Source organism: Podarcis tiliguerta (genome assembly GCF_965153285.1).
Source record: "Podarcis tiliguerta genome assembly, chromosome: 7".
Taxonomy (NCBI): Eukaryota; Metazoa; Chordata; class Lepidosauria; order Squamata; family Lacertidae; genus Podarcis; species Podarcis tiliguerta.
The window spans coordinates 77,528,581-77,543,579 of NC_139540.1; the positions used below are offsets into that span (position 1 = coordinate 77,528,581).

A 14,999-nucleotide genomic window follows, 5' to 3' on the forward strand; every position below is an offset into this window, starting at 1 on the left:
TCAGGAATGGCCTCTAGCACAGTACAATAAGCTCTAGTCACCAGGGGGTTACAGAGTTGTGAATATGGAGGCCTTGTCATGTTTGTGCCTTACATAACCAACATGTTTAAGTCTAATTGTTGCATGAAAGGGGTTAAGACCATAAAGTAAGTTGCCCCGCCTTACCTTGGGAGGAACTATTGATTTCTCCCGGTCTACCTGAGAAGCTCAGTGTGTAAAGACGTCTGAGCTGATTGCTCCAAGCTCAGACTGCATGGCTCTAATAAGCCTCTCTTTGAGTTCCTATACCAATAATTTAGGAACATTCACCACTGTAACTAAGTCAAGTTTCGCTGCTTGTGCAACCTTTTCTGAACGTTCTATGGAAAGCATCAATCTGACCTTTGGAGAGTAAGTAGGGGAAGAAAATGTAGAAACAGATCGTTTAGAGGTCTAACAGCCTATATTTCCATGCTTTACTTTGCTGCATATGTTGTGAATTTAAATCTCTGGTGGGGTACTCACACCAAAGAGTACTTGCCCCAAACCTGGATCTTGGCATTCAGGGAATTTTCTTTTATATATATATATGTTCCTTACCACCAGCAATGCACTCAGAAGTACTTATACACACTAAACAAATCCCAGGTAAACTGGGTTCCTAGTTCTGTGGCTTAGGAACAAGATGTCAGGATCAAAACCCTTAGCTAGATCAATTTAGCAATGTAGTTTTAGTGCCTTGTGGTTTTAGTGCAGTTGTTGCCTGACTAGCTGTAATGACATACCTAGCAAGCCTGCATAGGCTTGCATTGGAGCTTTTCAGATGGTGGCCTATTACTTTAGCTTTAGGCTGTTCTTGGGGTTTTGCTTGTTCTTTATTCCTCCGTCACTTTAGAATCCTGCCTCTTTGCTTGGTTAGCCCTTCTTGGAGATTTGAAATGGTTGTCAGGACTACTGCTTGGCTTGCTTGTATGTTGAATTTTCTTGTACTGGCTTGGGAACCCCATGATAGGCACACAGTTTTGGGGTTTCCTTCTGGAATGCACTCCAGCCATTGGTTTTCAGGACAAGTTTGTCAGCGTTCCCCTGAGACTTGAAGAAATATTAATTAACAGCCAGAAGAATTTTAAATAACATTGGGGGTAGCGTAATACAGTATAAGCTTGCAGTGATTTGAATTGCAGTAACTGCTCAATATTGTTACCAGCGTTGCTTTAAAATTTTGCCACAACTCTAGCTCCATTTAGCTTCTCTGAGTCATTTCATATGCTACCTTGATGGCAGGTACAGCAACAATGCGAGAGACAGAAAGGTAAATATAGCAGCTATTAGAAATGAAGAATATGTGAGCTGACATAAACAATCCCATTTGTTTGTTTCTCCACAGACAAAAAGGAAGTGAAGGTGGGAGAATATAATGCTATACTTGATTCACTGGAAATGATTAACAACACCATCAAATTCCACGGTAAGGCAGGAATATTGAAGAGAGGGAAGGAATGATACCATGGCTTTCTGTATAATTTTTATGTCACACGGAATGCAGCAAACAGAAATGTTTCACTACTGCCACAGGGTAAAACCGGCTCAGTAATGTAGTATTTAGACTGTGCCGCTTCAGACTGCAGGTTCGTATGCGTGGAATATTTTGTAATGATCCCACATTTAAAGGAAAAGTTATTCAGTACATCAGGCATAGGCCTCTCCACGAGAGAGAGGCATGCTGGGAGCTTCTTATGTAAAGGAACATTAAAATTTTTGTCACCTATAGGCTGAAGTGGTACAGTCCGGAATCTACCACCCCATTCTGTGCAACCAGCAAACCAGCCCTTAAGTACTTTTAGAGAATCCAGTCCAATAGATGCTGACTAAATTCTGTGCGTAGCACTTGTGCTTAGGTTCAAATCCTTATCACAAAAGGTGCAAGCATAAACTATTACTCTTGCAAAATATGCATTCACCAGCCTCAGAGCTCCGCCCGCCCCCAGTCTCATGTCCCCCCACTGCAGGGGGGGGCTAGCCGTAAAGGGAAGCATGATGTTAGATGTATACCAGGCTTCTTCAACCTTGGCCCTCCTTATGTTTTTGGCCTACAACTCCCATGATCCCTAGCTAGCAGGGCCAGTGGTCAGGGATGATGGGAACTGTAGTCCCAAAACATTTGGAGGGCCGAGGTTGAAGAAGCCTGGTGTATACTCACAAGCACATTTATATTAAACACTCAGCATTTAAAAGAGTTTGCTTACATTATGGTGCTGGTTATATCCTGGTTATGATGCACAAAGCCCTATACAGCTTGGGTCCAGGCTGCCTGAAGGACCTGTCTGACTTTGAGCTCAGCCCCACCACACAACACAGGTATGTTTGGTGAGGTCTGTGGAACTCCCTTCCACAGGGGAGGCAGGTCTGGCCGCCTCTGCTTTCCCTCCTTGTTCAGACAGCCCTGGGAGCACTCATTGGCTGTTGGGGCAGGGTTTCCTGAAAGTAGGTGTTTGTGCTCTCGGCTCCTTTTAAACGGTTTTTGGTGTTTTCCGTGTTGGTTTCAGTGGGAGTTACTTGTCTCATTCTTAATTATTTATATCGATTGTGTGTGTTTTTAGCTGTGTTTGTTTTAATTCATTCTATGAGCTGGGAGAGGGATGCGGGTGGCGCTGTGGGTTAAACCACAGAGCCTAGGACTTGCCGATCAGAAGGTCGGCGGTTCGAATTCCCGTGACGGGGTGAGCTCCTGTTGCTCGGTCCCTGATCCTGCCAACCTAGCAGTTCGAAAGCACATCAAAGTGCAAGTAGATAAATAGGTACCACTCTGGCGGGAAGGTAAACAGCGTTTCCGTGCCCTGCTCTGATTTCGCCAGAATTGGCTTAGTCATGCTGGCCACATGACCCGGAAGCTGTACGCTGGCTCCTTTGGCCAATAAAGCAAGATGAGCGCCGGAACCCCAGAGTCAGTCACGACTGGACCTAATGGTCAGGGGTCCCTTTACCTTTATGAGCTGGGAGAAAGGTGGGATGTAGACAGAAAAAAAAACCCCAATATTTAAAGGGTTGCCCACATGGGATAGGTGTACGTTAATATTTTACCCATCCACCCACGTTTCAGATGGAAAAAAATTAAACCAAAAAAATAGTGGGTTGCCTATGTCACACTTGAGTCCATGGCAGAGAACAGATTTGAACTGGTGCCCTCCTAGTTCACAGGACAGCATTTTAGCCACTAACACCAGCCTGTGGGAGATGGCTCCTGTGTGGTTCCTGATGGTTGCACAGAACCTAGTTTGTATGCAGCTTTTTCTGCTATAGCAGCACTATGGGAGGAGCCGTACTGCCACAACCTCTTTCCTATTTAAATACTAATGGTGCGTCAGGCATTGAAATTTGTCCTTTGAGGGTCTGGCCCTACCATGCAAAAATGGTGTCACTGTCATTTCATCCATGCCATCTACTATTTCGTTAGACTAAATCAGGCACATCCAACAGGTAGATCGTGAGCTCCCGGTAGATCACTGGATGTCTGCGGTAGATCACTTGTAGATCACTGGCTCCCCCAAAGAAGCTCAACAAGTTTGTCTCTCCGAAGAAAAGCTCAACATTTTTGCCCTGAACTCCTAAAAAACTGGGCTTTCCTCCTCCCCAAAAATACCTCAACCAATTGGACCTGAACCCCTCAAAACAGGGGGTTGAATATTGCCAGTTTATAACTCTGTGAGTAGATCACAGTCTCTTGGGAATTGGCCACCCCTCGACTAAATAAAGTAATCATTTGAACCACATGACTTTTACCCAGTAAGGTTGCCATGGCAATTGTCATTCTCTGGAATAATTTAAAAAATGAAATACATATATGTCCACAAGCAACCGAGAATACTTAGGTCATTTCTCAGTGGTTGAGCACATACATGTATTTTGCATATTTCCCATGTTTTGCCTCTGACATCTCTAGTTGAAGGATTTGAGGTGGTGATAATCCTGCTGTCCTGCTGAGCTGTATCTTTTCTGCACATAAATAATGTGGAGCAGAATATGTGTTGCTATACTTCATATTGTTTTGTAAAGGCTGCAGTACATCACTTTGGTAGATAAAGGTAACTTTAAAGGACCTCAGTAAAATTAATTTATAGAAATCGAATGGCAATAGGGTTTGGTTTTGCTGTTATTATTATTGGCTGTGGTTTATTTCTCACAAGGGTATAATGTTGACTCTTTCTTTTCTTGCCGACATTTCAGGGAAAGAACCACCTAAGGACAGAACAATTATCCAAAAGCAACTTCGCAAGATCTCCCTGCCTCTTTACAGTATTCTTTCAGCCCTCACGATCCTGGGAATGATAATGGCCAGTGCTTTTTTGTTCTTTAACATCAAAAACCGAAATCAGAAGTAAGCAGCTACATATTGCCCTGTTCCCTTCCCCCTCTCCATTGTCTCGCTTGTGAGTCCTTTTAATAAGGCAATTGTCATTAAGAGATCACGTGGTCGGTATTTGCAAAGTTAATTGGAATGATCCATTCAAAGTTACTCACTACTTAAGACTGCAGTATATTGCATTTCCAGGGGAGGCTGTCTAACTGAACTCTGCGGGACTTACTTTCAAGTAAACATGCAGTTGATCGGAGTGGATGTCTTTTTTATTTCAGAGAAAGAACTAAGCACATACTTAAATCTCTTCTTACAAAACTGATGTATCATAGAAGCGCTTACCTTTGTTTGGATCATGCCCAATTTTTAATTTTTTTATTTTAAAAATTCTGCTTAATTGATGTTACTGTACAATATCTTTGTGTCGGAACGTTTTATTAAATCCTTTTATTCTGTTAGATCAAAATTAGTGTTTTCCACTGTGTATTATTAGCATAATCCCCAGTTAATTAAACCACTGTGTAACATAAGGAGTTGCTTTAGTGAAGGAGATCAAAGACATTTAACCATAATAATGCTCATCTAAACTTATTTATAAAGCAGCACAGAGATTTGCATATTTCTACAATTCTGCACATAAAACTGCTTCAGTTACCTTGCCTAAGATGGTTCATTCTTAAGTTTCACCCAGACAGAGCCATTCAGGTGTGCTGAAACAGTGCACCCAGCACCTGCAAATCACTTAGGGGCTGTCCAACCCTTGATATTTTTCTTTTCTGATTTTATTTTGTGTGTGCATGCATCTTTCCATCCACCAACATCATTTTCTTTTTCCAAATTTGTTTCTCATGGGCATACATTTCAATCTCAGTGTATAAGCCTGAGTTCCCAGTCCATGAATGAACATAAAGTCTTCTAAATGAATAATTGGAAACATACACAGTTTTTAGAAACAGCAGGTTAATTTTGTTAACATGTGACTGTTTATTTGACATTTGGTGACTATGGGTTACACGTATTCTCATGTTCTTGCTGATATTCAGCTTTAATACAATGCATTTATGTTCATTTTTGTTCTCATTGATCTCCCTTTGGGGGAGGGTATCTCCTCCACCCTGATTCTGTTTTTGTCCTCCCAGCTTTCTTGACCCAGACAGCTATGAAATGAACTACATAGAGTGTTACAGGACTGGATTTCATAGTGGTTCTTTGTTTGCCTCATCTGTTAGGATTGTCCTACACTTGTGTAGGACCCTGGTAGAGACACATGCCCGACTGGCATGTTCTCTCCCTCCTGGTCGATCGTTCAGGAGCTTCAAAAGCTTTCTTCAGTCCGAACATCACAGCGACTGACACCAAAAGGCAGTAGCACGCTTAGGATCCTGCAGAGTATTGGCAGTTCGCGTAACAGACTCAATAGCTCAGCATGTTGGCTAAACTACGTTTATTTACGTATAATACACTCAGAGCATTCTGACTTAGCTCCTTCCTCTTTCTCATCAGACAGCAAAGAGAAAAAGAACAAAGGACAATAGTCCCACTTCACGGAACACAGTAACAAAAAAACTCTGTCACTGTCACTTCCCACTCTGTGGAATGAAAACATACACCGTCATGTGATAGACAACAATCTCATGACTGCAAACACGGAGTAAGAATCCTAACATCCTCCCCCGATTCATGAACCGTGTTGTAGTCATCAGTGTAACTGCAACAAACACACAGATGTCATACACATAGTATACCCCTGCATCACCCGTTCCACCCTTGGAACTACCTGCAACTGGATAGCCTTGGGCCTTACCATCTTGCACTTATGACTAGTCTTGGCATCATAGCTTTCCTGACTATCAAGAAGTTTCACACCTGGCTAGTAGCTTGACACAGGTCTTGGGTTGCTTTCTCATGACTGTCTTCTGGTCTTCTGTCCACAGGTTGATAAAGATGTCCAGTCCCTACATGAACAACCTCATAATTCTTGGAGGGATGCTCTCCTATGCATCGATATTCCTTTTTGGCCTTGATGGATCTTTTGTCTCCGAAAAGACGTTTGAGACGCTTTGTACCGTAAGTCACTCTGAAACGTTTTAACAGACATGCTGTTGTTCATGCTTTGCATGACACAAGGCATCCCGCATACTGTGCTCTGGTTTTGGTACTGTTAATCTGCACAAAATAGGCTTTCGGTCTTGGGAGGGAACAGGATTCTTTTTGAGCCAGTCAGCCACAATACTGAGATATATGGAGCACTTGCATGAGTTTTCAGTGAATGTTTAAACTCACAGTTTTGAAGTTTAGGTGTGGTATTTAGGGAGGGGAGGATTCTGTGTCAAGAAGATGGTGATCAGGTATTTTCTCCAATGATCTAAGTCAGGCATGTCCAAAGTCTGTTTTTGGGGCCTAATCCGGCCTGCCAGACAGTTTAATCTGGCCTCAATCCTAAAAAAAGCTCAACAAATTTGGGGTAAAATCATTTAAAAAGCTCAACTTCAATCTTTAAAAAAGTCGCCCATTTGGTCGGCCCTTCACTTCATCAAATCTGGCCCTCTTTGGAAAAAAGTTTGGACACCCCTTATCTAAGCAATCTCACATTCTGCTCAAACTTTCTCATACTGAGGAAGGGAAGTTGGTTAAACATTTGATTGAGCAGAAAGCTGATGTGACCCTGACAAGCTTGCTTCAGACTTTCGTTTTCTGACCTCTTTCAACCTGGCCTAGTTTCAGGATGTGTGCGAACATAATGGGCCCAGAGGTATAAGAAGTTCAGGGTATGTTTTTATCTCCATGTCCTGTCTCCTAGTCCTCTCACTGGCTTGATATGGTAGATCAATGCATTTTGGTGAAAATCTGGAGTATGACTCCATTGTGTGACTAAAGTATGTTGTTGAGTAAATCCGTCTTATTAAAATAAGCCACCATTAAGACCAAATATAATTGCTGCATTTTGAAATTTGAATACTTTACAGTAACCAGTGTCTAATTAAGGACAACTGGTCAATTCAACATTGCTAATATATTGTACATCAACCTAGAGTCGAAAGAGGAGATGGCCAACAGCTTGAAATTTCAGCCACAATACCTGCGTTAAGACCAACTTGAAAGCAGTGGACCAGCTTTTTAAGTTTCAAATAACTCTTTGTCTGAGTAATGACTCCTCCCTTTTTATGAATCTAAAAGCCAATCTCCAGCACTAATCAGAACTCATGGGGCCCTTGTAAGACAGACAGCAGAAGTAAAGAAAAATGTGATTTTAGCAAAGTTGAGGAATGGAGAATTTGCTAACTATAGAGCCATATCACCTAGTAGTTGTGGGGCATGGTTTCTTCCCACACCAAAATAATGTCTTGAAACTTTGCACTTTGTCTAAGTAAACTGAGAGTCCTTTTATGGTGGGGGTGACATTGCCTGAGGAATGTTTCCTAAGTTACTTATGGGGGGGGGAGGGAATCCTGGAAGATATTAGTATATCATAGGCCATACATAATCTAGGGACTTGAGTGATCAGGAACAAAGTGGAGGAGGGAAAATGAAGGGCATCATTTAAAAGCATGGGAAATATGAGAAGACTGTCTAAATTGACAGAATATTCAGTCCATGGCTCCTCTGTTAGTATAAATTAGCAAACTATGCTTGAATTTAATGTATACATATGCCTTAAGTATCTTTTTATAAAATCTTTCAAACCAATTCGGTGGGGGAAAATACATTAAGTGCAAAGTTTAAAAGTTGGCACAGTTAAAGTGCCTATGAAATGCTAGCACCCAAATGCCAAAACAAAGCAATTAATGCCCTCAATGACCACAACCCTATACTCAGTGTGTCATGAAATTCCAAAAGGAACTGAGGACTCTACATATTCGAAAGAGGACACCTTCCTAACCATCAGGAGAATGTGGAAATATTAAGTATGCTTTATATTTGTGGGTAGGAGAGAGGAAATTAGATATCATATATTCATATAATATAATTTGTGGGCTTTAAATATGGCACACTGAAATAATGGTTTTTATAACTTCTAGTTTGGGTGCATAGTTAAATGGTAGCTGCTGAATATCCAATTTGCATTCTCTTGCTTTTGGGTAGTGGTCATTAAATTTTTTTCTTAACTTTAATATTAGTTCTGTACTTGAAGGAGAAGTTGTTGGTGTTTTTTTTGAGGGGGGAGAAGGTTGCTGTTGATTATACAGTGGTACCTCAGGTTAAGTACTTAATTCGGTCTGGAGGTCCGTTCTTTACCTGAAAGTGTTCTTAACCTGAAGCACTACTTTAGCTAATGGGGCCTCCTGCTGCTGCCCCGCCACCAGAGCACAATTTCTGTTCTCATCCTGAAGCAAAGTTCTTAACCCGAGGTACTATTTCTGGGTTAGCGGAGTCTGTAACCTGAAGCGTATGTAACCTGAAGCGTATGTAACCCGAAGTACCACTGTACATGAACGACACTTGATATATCTGCCTTTGCAAAGCAATGTCTATTGAGATATTTGGTCATATTATGACTCTCTCAGCTGAAAACGCCCTGCATAGCTAGGATTATAATGGCAATCATTATAACAAGATGACTTGGTTTCTTTGTACAGCTCTTCCGCTGTTTGAACAGCACAATACAAAACATTTAACATTCCGCAGAAGACATAGCCCAACCACTAAAATCTTATTTGGCTTTTGAGCATATCTTTGCAGTTATAAGTACTAGAAGCTTGTTCTTTTCTTTTCTCTTTTGAGATGAAACTTGAGATCCCCAGGAAGCTCAATTCTGTGCTCTTTCTACAGCTCTGGAAAACAGCAGTATGCCCACAACAATGCTTATTTGTTTGTCTTTGTCCTCTACTGTATCATGCTTAGCCTCACATCCTTCATAAATGAGCATTCGGTGGTTATTGTTAATGTATTCTGTCTTGGATTATAAACTTAGGCTGCAGTTGGGTAATCAATTTAACTATGTACATTACAGCAGGCATGCATTAAGGAGAAGAGCCTGCTAATCTTGTATGGTCATCCATTGAATTCCCACGAAAACTCTTTTTGCTTCCTTGCCATCACTGGTGGCCTACCTTTGAGTTGATGGTTCTCGCATCGTGTAAGCTTCCTTTGCACCAGTCAGGCACAGCCTCATTGGGGGTGGAGGGAATGAAGTAGCTTTGTGAATTAAACAGGGTTTACTGCTGCAACAGGAACCAGAGATGGAATTGTAGTCGTACCCATCGTTTGTGTGTGTCTTCTGCCCTGCTGCTCCTTCCCCTCAACTCAGGAGGCTCCTGTGTTCAAGGGATGATATACTGGGAAATTACAACATGTTTCCTTCTAAGCAACCCCAATGCTATCATTTGAAAATCAGTGTCTTAAGGGTCTGATATAATTCAAGGAGAAAGAGACAGATGTTCATTCAGCCTGGCATGGCAATGACCAATCTAAAGCATCTATCCTCATGATGAAGAGAACCTTCTCTTCTAGTTGAGAAAGTAGCTGCTGCCATGGAGCCACCATGTTGAGTTCTCACTCAGGAGCAACTTATGCTTGAGGCAGATAAGGAGACAACCAAATTTTCATGGCTTATTTAATCCTGTTGGATTTAGGAATGGTCTTTGAGTACGTTTCAGGGCACAATTCAAAGTGTTGGTGCTGACTTTTAAAGCCCTAAACGGCCTCAACCCAGTATACCTGAAGGAGCGTCTCCACCCCCATCGTTCACGGAGGTCCAGCGCCAAGGGCCTTCTGGCAGTACCCTCACTGCGAGAAGTGAAGTTACAGGGAACCAGGCAGAGGGCCTTCTCTGTAGTGGTGCCCACTCTGTGGAACGCCCTCCCATCATATGTCAAGGAAATAAACAACTATCTGACTTTTAGAAGACATCTGAAAGCAGCCCTGTTTAGGGAAGTTTTTAATGTTTAAAGTTTTATTCTTTTTTTAATGTTTTGTTGAAAGCCTCCCAGAGTGGCTGGGGAAACCTAGCCAGATGGGCAGGGTAGAAATATCATCATCATCATCATCATTATGTGTACACAGTTTGACATTTTGCTGTGTCACTGCAAATGCTTACATCCTCACTATCACCAACTCACCAGTTTGTAATGCAATCTACTCTTAGGCCGTTGCGGCGTTCATACAGAGCCCCCGGTCGTCTCACGGACTATTGACCCGTACACCACTAATCCGCTGCCACCAACCGGGTCCTCCCTGGTAAAATCACTTCAGTCTCAGTCAGCTTTTCAATTCATAAAGAATTTTATTTCAGACTTAAAACAAAACTATTACAGCATTCCAAACAGTGTTCCTCTTTACTTTCTTAGTCTTATGTTCCTCTCTCTATCTCTTCTACCTCCCCACACACTCAAGGACCAACTGCCCTAACTGTCCCTCTGTTACCAACTGCCTTTCCCAACCAGCCAACCCACTCAAAAACCAACCAACTACCCACCCACAACTCCCAACGAACTAACTCCAGAACTCCTCCCAGAACTCCTTTATAGACCCACTGACTCCACCCCCCCTGGGTCCTGTCTGTGCAGCCTATTTAACTATTTCCCCTTCAGCACTCTCTCATATATGGTAACGTCACAGCCGTGTGTCAGAAACATGGCGGAATGACAAGGCTGATTCAACAGGCAAATGTCCCAAATCCAGTATCTCAACACACTGCTGTAATTGAGCCTTTAAATGGATGCAGGGTTATAGCTTTGGAGTAAGAAGAGATTTCCAAATATGATACTGTTTTCAGAATCATCTGATTGAACTGAAGTTGCCAAATAACAGAGCACCCAGTCAAACTCTAGTTGCATCCAGTTAGTCATTCTTAACAACCAGATGTCCCAGATGGGGATGTGCATATCTCACTCAATAAATTGTTTTCTTTCTTCCAATGATATTGTGATCATAACTTAGTATTATTATTAATAAGGAGCTCTGGTACGTGAGATGAAATTGATCTATTGAGGTTGCAGTCTACGTGCACTTACTTGGGAATAAGCCCCAATGAACATAGTAGGCGACTTTCTTTTGCAAGGAAACACGTAGGGGATGGTTTTGCTGTTTGTAAGGTTAAATATTGTTTCTGCCACATGACTTCCTGGCTTCTTTTCTTTCCCCCCACCCTCTTTAGGCACCGACTGTGATGTTTGGAATTCACTTCCAGACACTTTACAGTTATTTCAAGCACCAAGAAAGAAGCTGTGTTTTATAACCCCGATCCTTAATTTTAATACAGTATTGTATTTTGCAATTACAATAGCATAGGCCAAATTCAAAGAGGAAAGAAATGTTGGGACTGTAAACGCCTAAGTAAATCATGTAGAAATAAATATTTCAGCCAGGTTTAAAATACGTGGGTGCATAATGTTGGCTTTGGTGAAGACACCCCTTTCTCATGATTGAAGAGTTTGTTTTTATTAACCCAGTTAAGATTGTGCTTATGTCTGACTCTTACTGTTTAATTCTAATATTTGTCTGATGCCTAGTTTTTCTACTTGGAACAATAGAGTTACCTGTGATGATCTGCCTTGTGAAAAGTGGAATACAAAAACTGCAGCATAAATGCTAATGATGCAGAGGGTTTTTTGTGTGTGTTTTTAAAAACTGCATCATCAACATTGCCAGCTGAACACTCTGTCCCACATTCAAAATCTCTAGGACAAAAAAAGGATACAATTTTTCATTGCTTTAGATTTCCGTCCTTCCTTTTTCTTCCCCTTGTCTGAAGCGCTCTCTCTCTCTCTCTCTCTCTCTCTCTCTCTCTTTCGTATAATTCTTCTTTACCGCCATTTCATGTTATCTTTGTAAAGGCCTGCCATTTACAAATCTCTTTGAAATCAGTAGAAGTTGAGGGAGCGCTCTTATGCACCAAAAGCTGGTGTGAAGTAAGCTGGGTGTAAGTTAAGCCAGCGCACAGTTACACCAGATCCAAACCCCATTCAGCAGTGGGGCTGCTACTCCTGGTCTGCCTATGCCTGGAAGAGGGAAAAGAAGTATTTAAAATAATGTTAGGTTGTCAGGTCACATGACATAGTTGAAGGGGCGCCTAATCTCTGCTCTCTAGTCCTGCCCCACCACATCCCTGGAATGCTCCCTTCTGGGGAGTTACATCAAATGCTGGGTTAACTTTGACTGAGCTGAGCTTGGGTTAGATAACACTGGGTTGTATACATTTCCTACAAAAGAGACACAAAACTTTTGATTCCTGAGTATGCTAAAGCTATCCAATATTACATGGTTGAGTTGGAGTTCCAGCTTGCTCATCCTGGTGGATCTTGCTATAAGACTTCTCCTAAGGGTTTATACTTCTGCTGTTTTCATTTTAGTAGAACATGTTGTTGTTGTTTAGTTGTGTCCGACTCTTCGTGACCCCCTGGACCAGAGCACGCCAGGCACTCCTGTCTTCCACTGCCTCCCACAGTTTAGTCAAACTCATGCTGGTAGCTTCGAGAACACTGTCCAACCATCTCGTCCTCTGCCGTCCCCTTCTCCTGGTGCCCTCAATCTTTCCCAACATCAAGGTCTTTTCCAGGGAGTCTTCTCTTCTCATGAGGTGGCCCAAGTATTGGAGCCTCAGCTTCATGATCTGTCCTTCCAGTGAGCACCCAGGGCTGATTTCCTTCAGAATGGATAGGTTTGATCTTCTTGCAGTCCATGGGACTCTCAAGAGTCTCCTCCAGCACCATAATTCAAAAGCATCAATTTTTCGGCGATCAGCCTTCTTTATGGTCCAGCTCTCACTTCCATACATCACTACTGGGAAAACCATAGCTTTAACTATAAGGACCTTTGTTGGTGAGGTGATGTCTCTGCTTTTTTTGTAGTAGAACATAGGAACGCCCTAACCTTCCTCACTGGATTGCAACCCAACTCCTACTTTAAAAGATACATTTATTTATTACATTTTTATGCTCCCTGCCATGAATCTCAAAACATCCATTATTTCCTCTACGAGTTTGCAACTCTCATTATACTTGGTTCATAGTTGTTGTTTTTCTGCAGTCGTGAAAGGAGAGCTCCCTTTTTTCCTATTTGGGGACTGTGGGCTTGGTGCTTAAAACCCTAAACCTGATATAAAGGAGTTATTCTTTTTTCCCTTAGTCTAACCCTAATGTATAAAGTTTTATTAATAAAGTCAGATATGGGGAGGGGGAAAACTGAATTTTTTTTATTCGTTTGTTTCAGGTCCGGACATGGATACTGACAGTGGGCTACACAACTGCATTTGGTGCAATGTTTGCAAAAACATGGAGAGTCCATGCAATATTCAAAAATGTAAAAATGAAGAAAAAGGTGAGTCTTTTTTTAAAAAAATCATCATATTTTCCTTCTCTCCTCTAGCCTTTTAGCTGATGATAGAAACACTGTATTGCAAACCTAGTAGGTTCTTGCAGGATGTTTACATATTAAGAATTTCTATCATCTCAGACTGATAGCAAGACTGACAGCAAGATTCTGAGACCATACAGATCAAATATTTAATAGAGAGTGGAATATTTACAGAGAATATCTAAAAGAACATTGTAAAAACCTAAATTCTTTGGCAGGCCTGGATTGACCTCTGCATGAAATAAGAGAATTTTACAAAATTAACACAACTGAACAACCTAGGAGAGATAAAGTTAAGTGTGCAGCTAAACAATGTAACTTAGGAATCACAATGGGGGGATTGGAAGTCATGTTGGAATTCGTTATGTGTGAAATCAATTATTATTATTATTATTATTATTATTATTATTATTATTATTATTATTATTTATTACTTATACCCTGCCCATCTGGCTGGGTTTGCCCAGCCACTCTGGGCAGCTTCCAACAAGAGATTAATTTTTTATTTTAATTTTTTCGTAATGAGTCTTGATTTTGGATTGCCTTTTGTTGATTGTGTTGTATTTTTTTCTTCGGTATTTGTTTTGTTTTGTTTTTAAAAACAATAAAGCATTACAAAAAGAATTTCTATCATCTCTGTGTTGCCTGTTTGCTTACTGGCAACTGTGCTGTGAAAGTTCATGGATGAGAAACCGTCATATTGAGTGGCACTTAGCTTGGGGTAATAAGTATGATTTGGGGATGTTTTGTGATGGTGCTTTGATACTGTTCATCTGCCTAGGTCCTAGTGGAATATTGTATGAACATTCGTTGTTCTGCTACAGGTGCCCAGTCCAATGATGCTCCATGGAATTGGGATCAACTTGATATTATCAATATTATTGGTTGAATTCTGATATTTTATCCATATGTGTTCTGCCTTTGGGTTGATATCAATAGTTTGTTCTTAGATGGAGAAGCCAGTTGTGTTCCGTGCCACTGTAGTGCAGAGGTAGTTGGTCTGGATGTGATGTGCAATTGTGATAGATTCTGAATTTTAAATAACTTGTTCTGCCAGTATGGGTATAATATATGACTGCTGCTGTGCAGTTTGGTCCTGGGCATGTTGCCATTGTCCTCATTTTATGTAATCTAGCTGTCAGTCTACTCGGGGGCAAATCCTGATCTATGGATTGCCAACAGCCTTTGTCTCCTTTCATTTCACTTGTTGGCACTGCTTTTGTTGTCATGCATGGCACTGAGAAGATTTGGCCCTTAGCCAAAAAAGGAGGCTGTCAGTGTCCTTGCCAGGTCACAGGTTGAGGGACTGTAAATTCCATCTCTGGTGGGTGCTGGTAATGCAGTGCGTTGAATTACTAGAAGCAGCCAAAAT

General features: G+C 41.4%; 1 protein-coding gene across 1 annotated transcript in view; it reads left to right on the forward strand.

Annotated features, from left to right (window-relative positions):
* Positions 1–14,999, forward strand: part of GABBR2 (gamma-aminobutyric acid type B receptor subunit 2) — a 294,647-nt gene that overhangs the window by 185,471 nt on the left and 94,177 nt on the right. The window contains exons 9-12 of the mRNA XM_083449337.1: positions 1,367–1,447; positions 4,204–4,354; positions 6,268–6,400; positions 13,484–13,591. Coding sequence (XP_083305463.1) covers positions 1,367–1,447; positions 4,204–4,354; positions 6,268–6,400; positions 13,484–13,591 — 473 coding nt within the window. The remainder of the gene's footprint in view (positions 1–1,366; positions 1,448–4,203; positions 4,355–6,267; positions 6,401–13,483; positions 13,592–14,999) is intronic.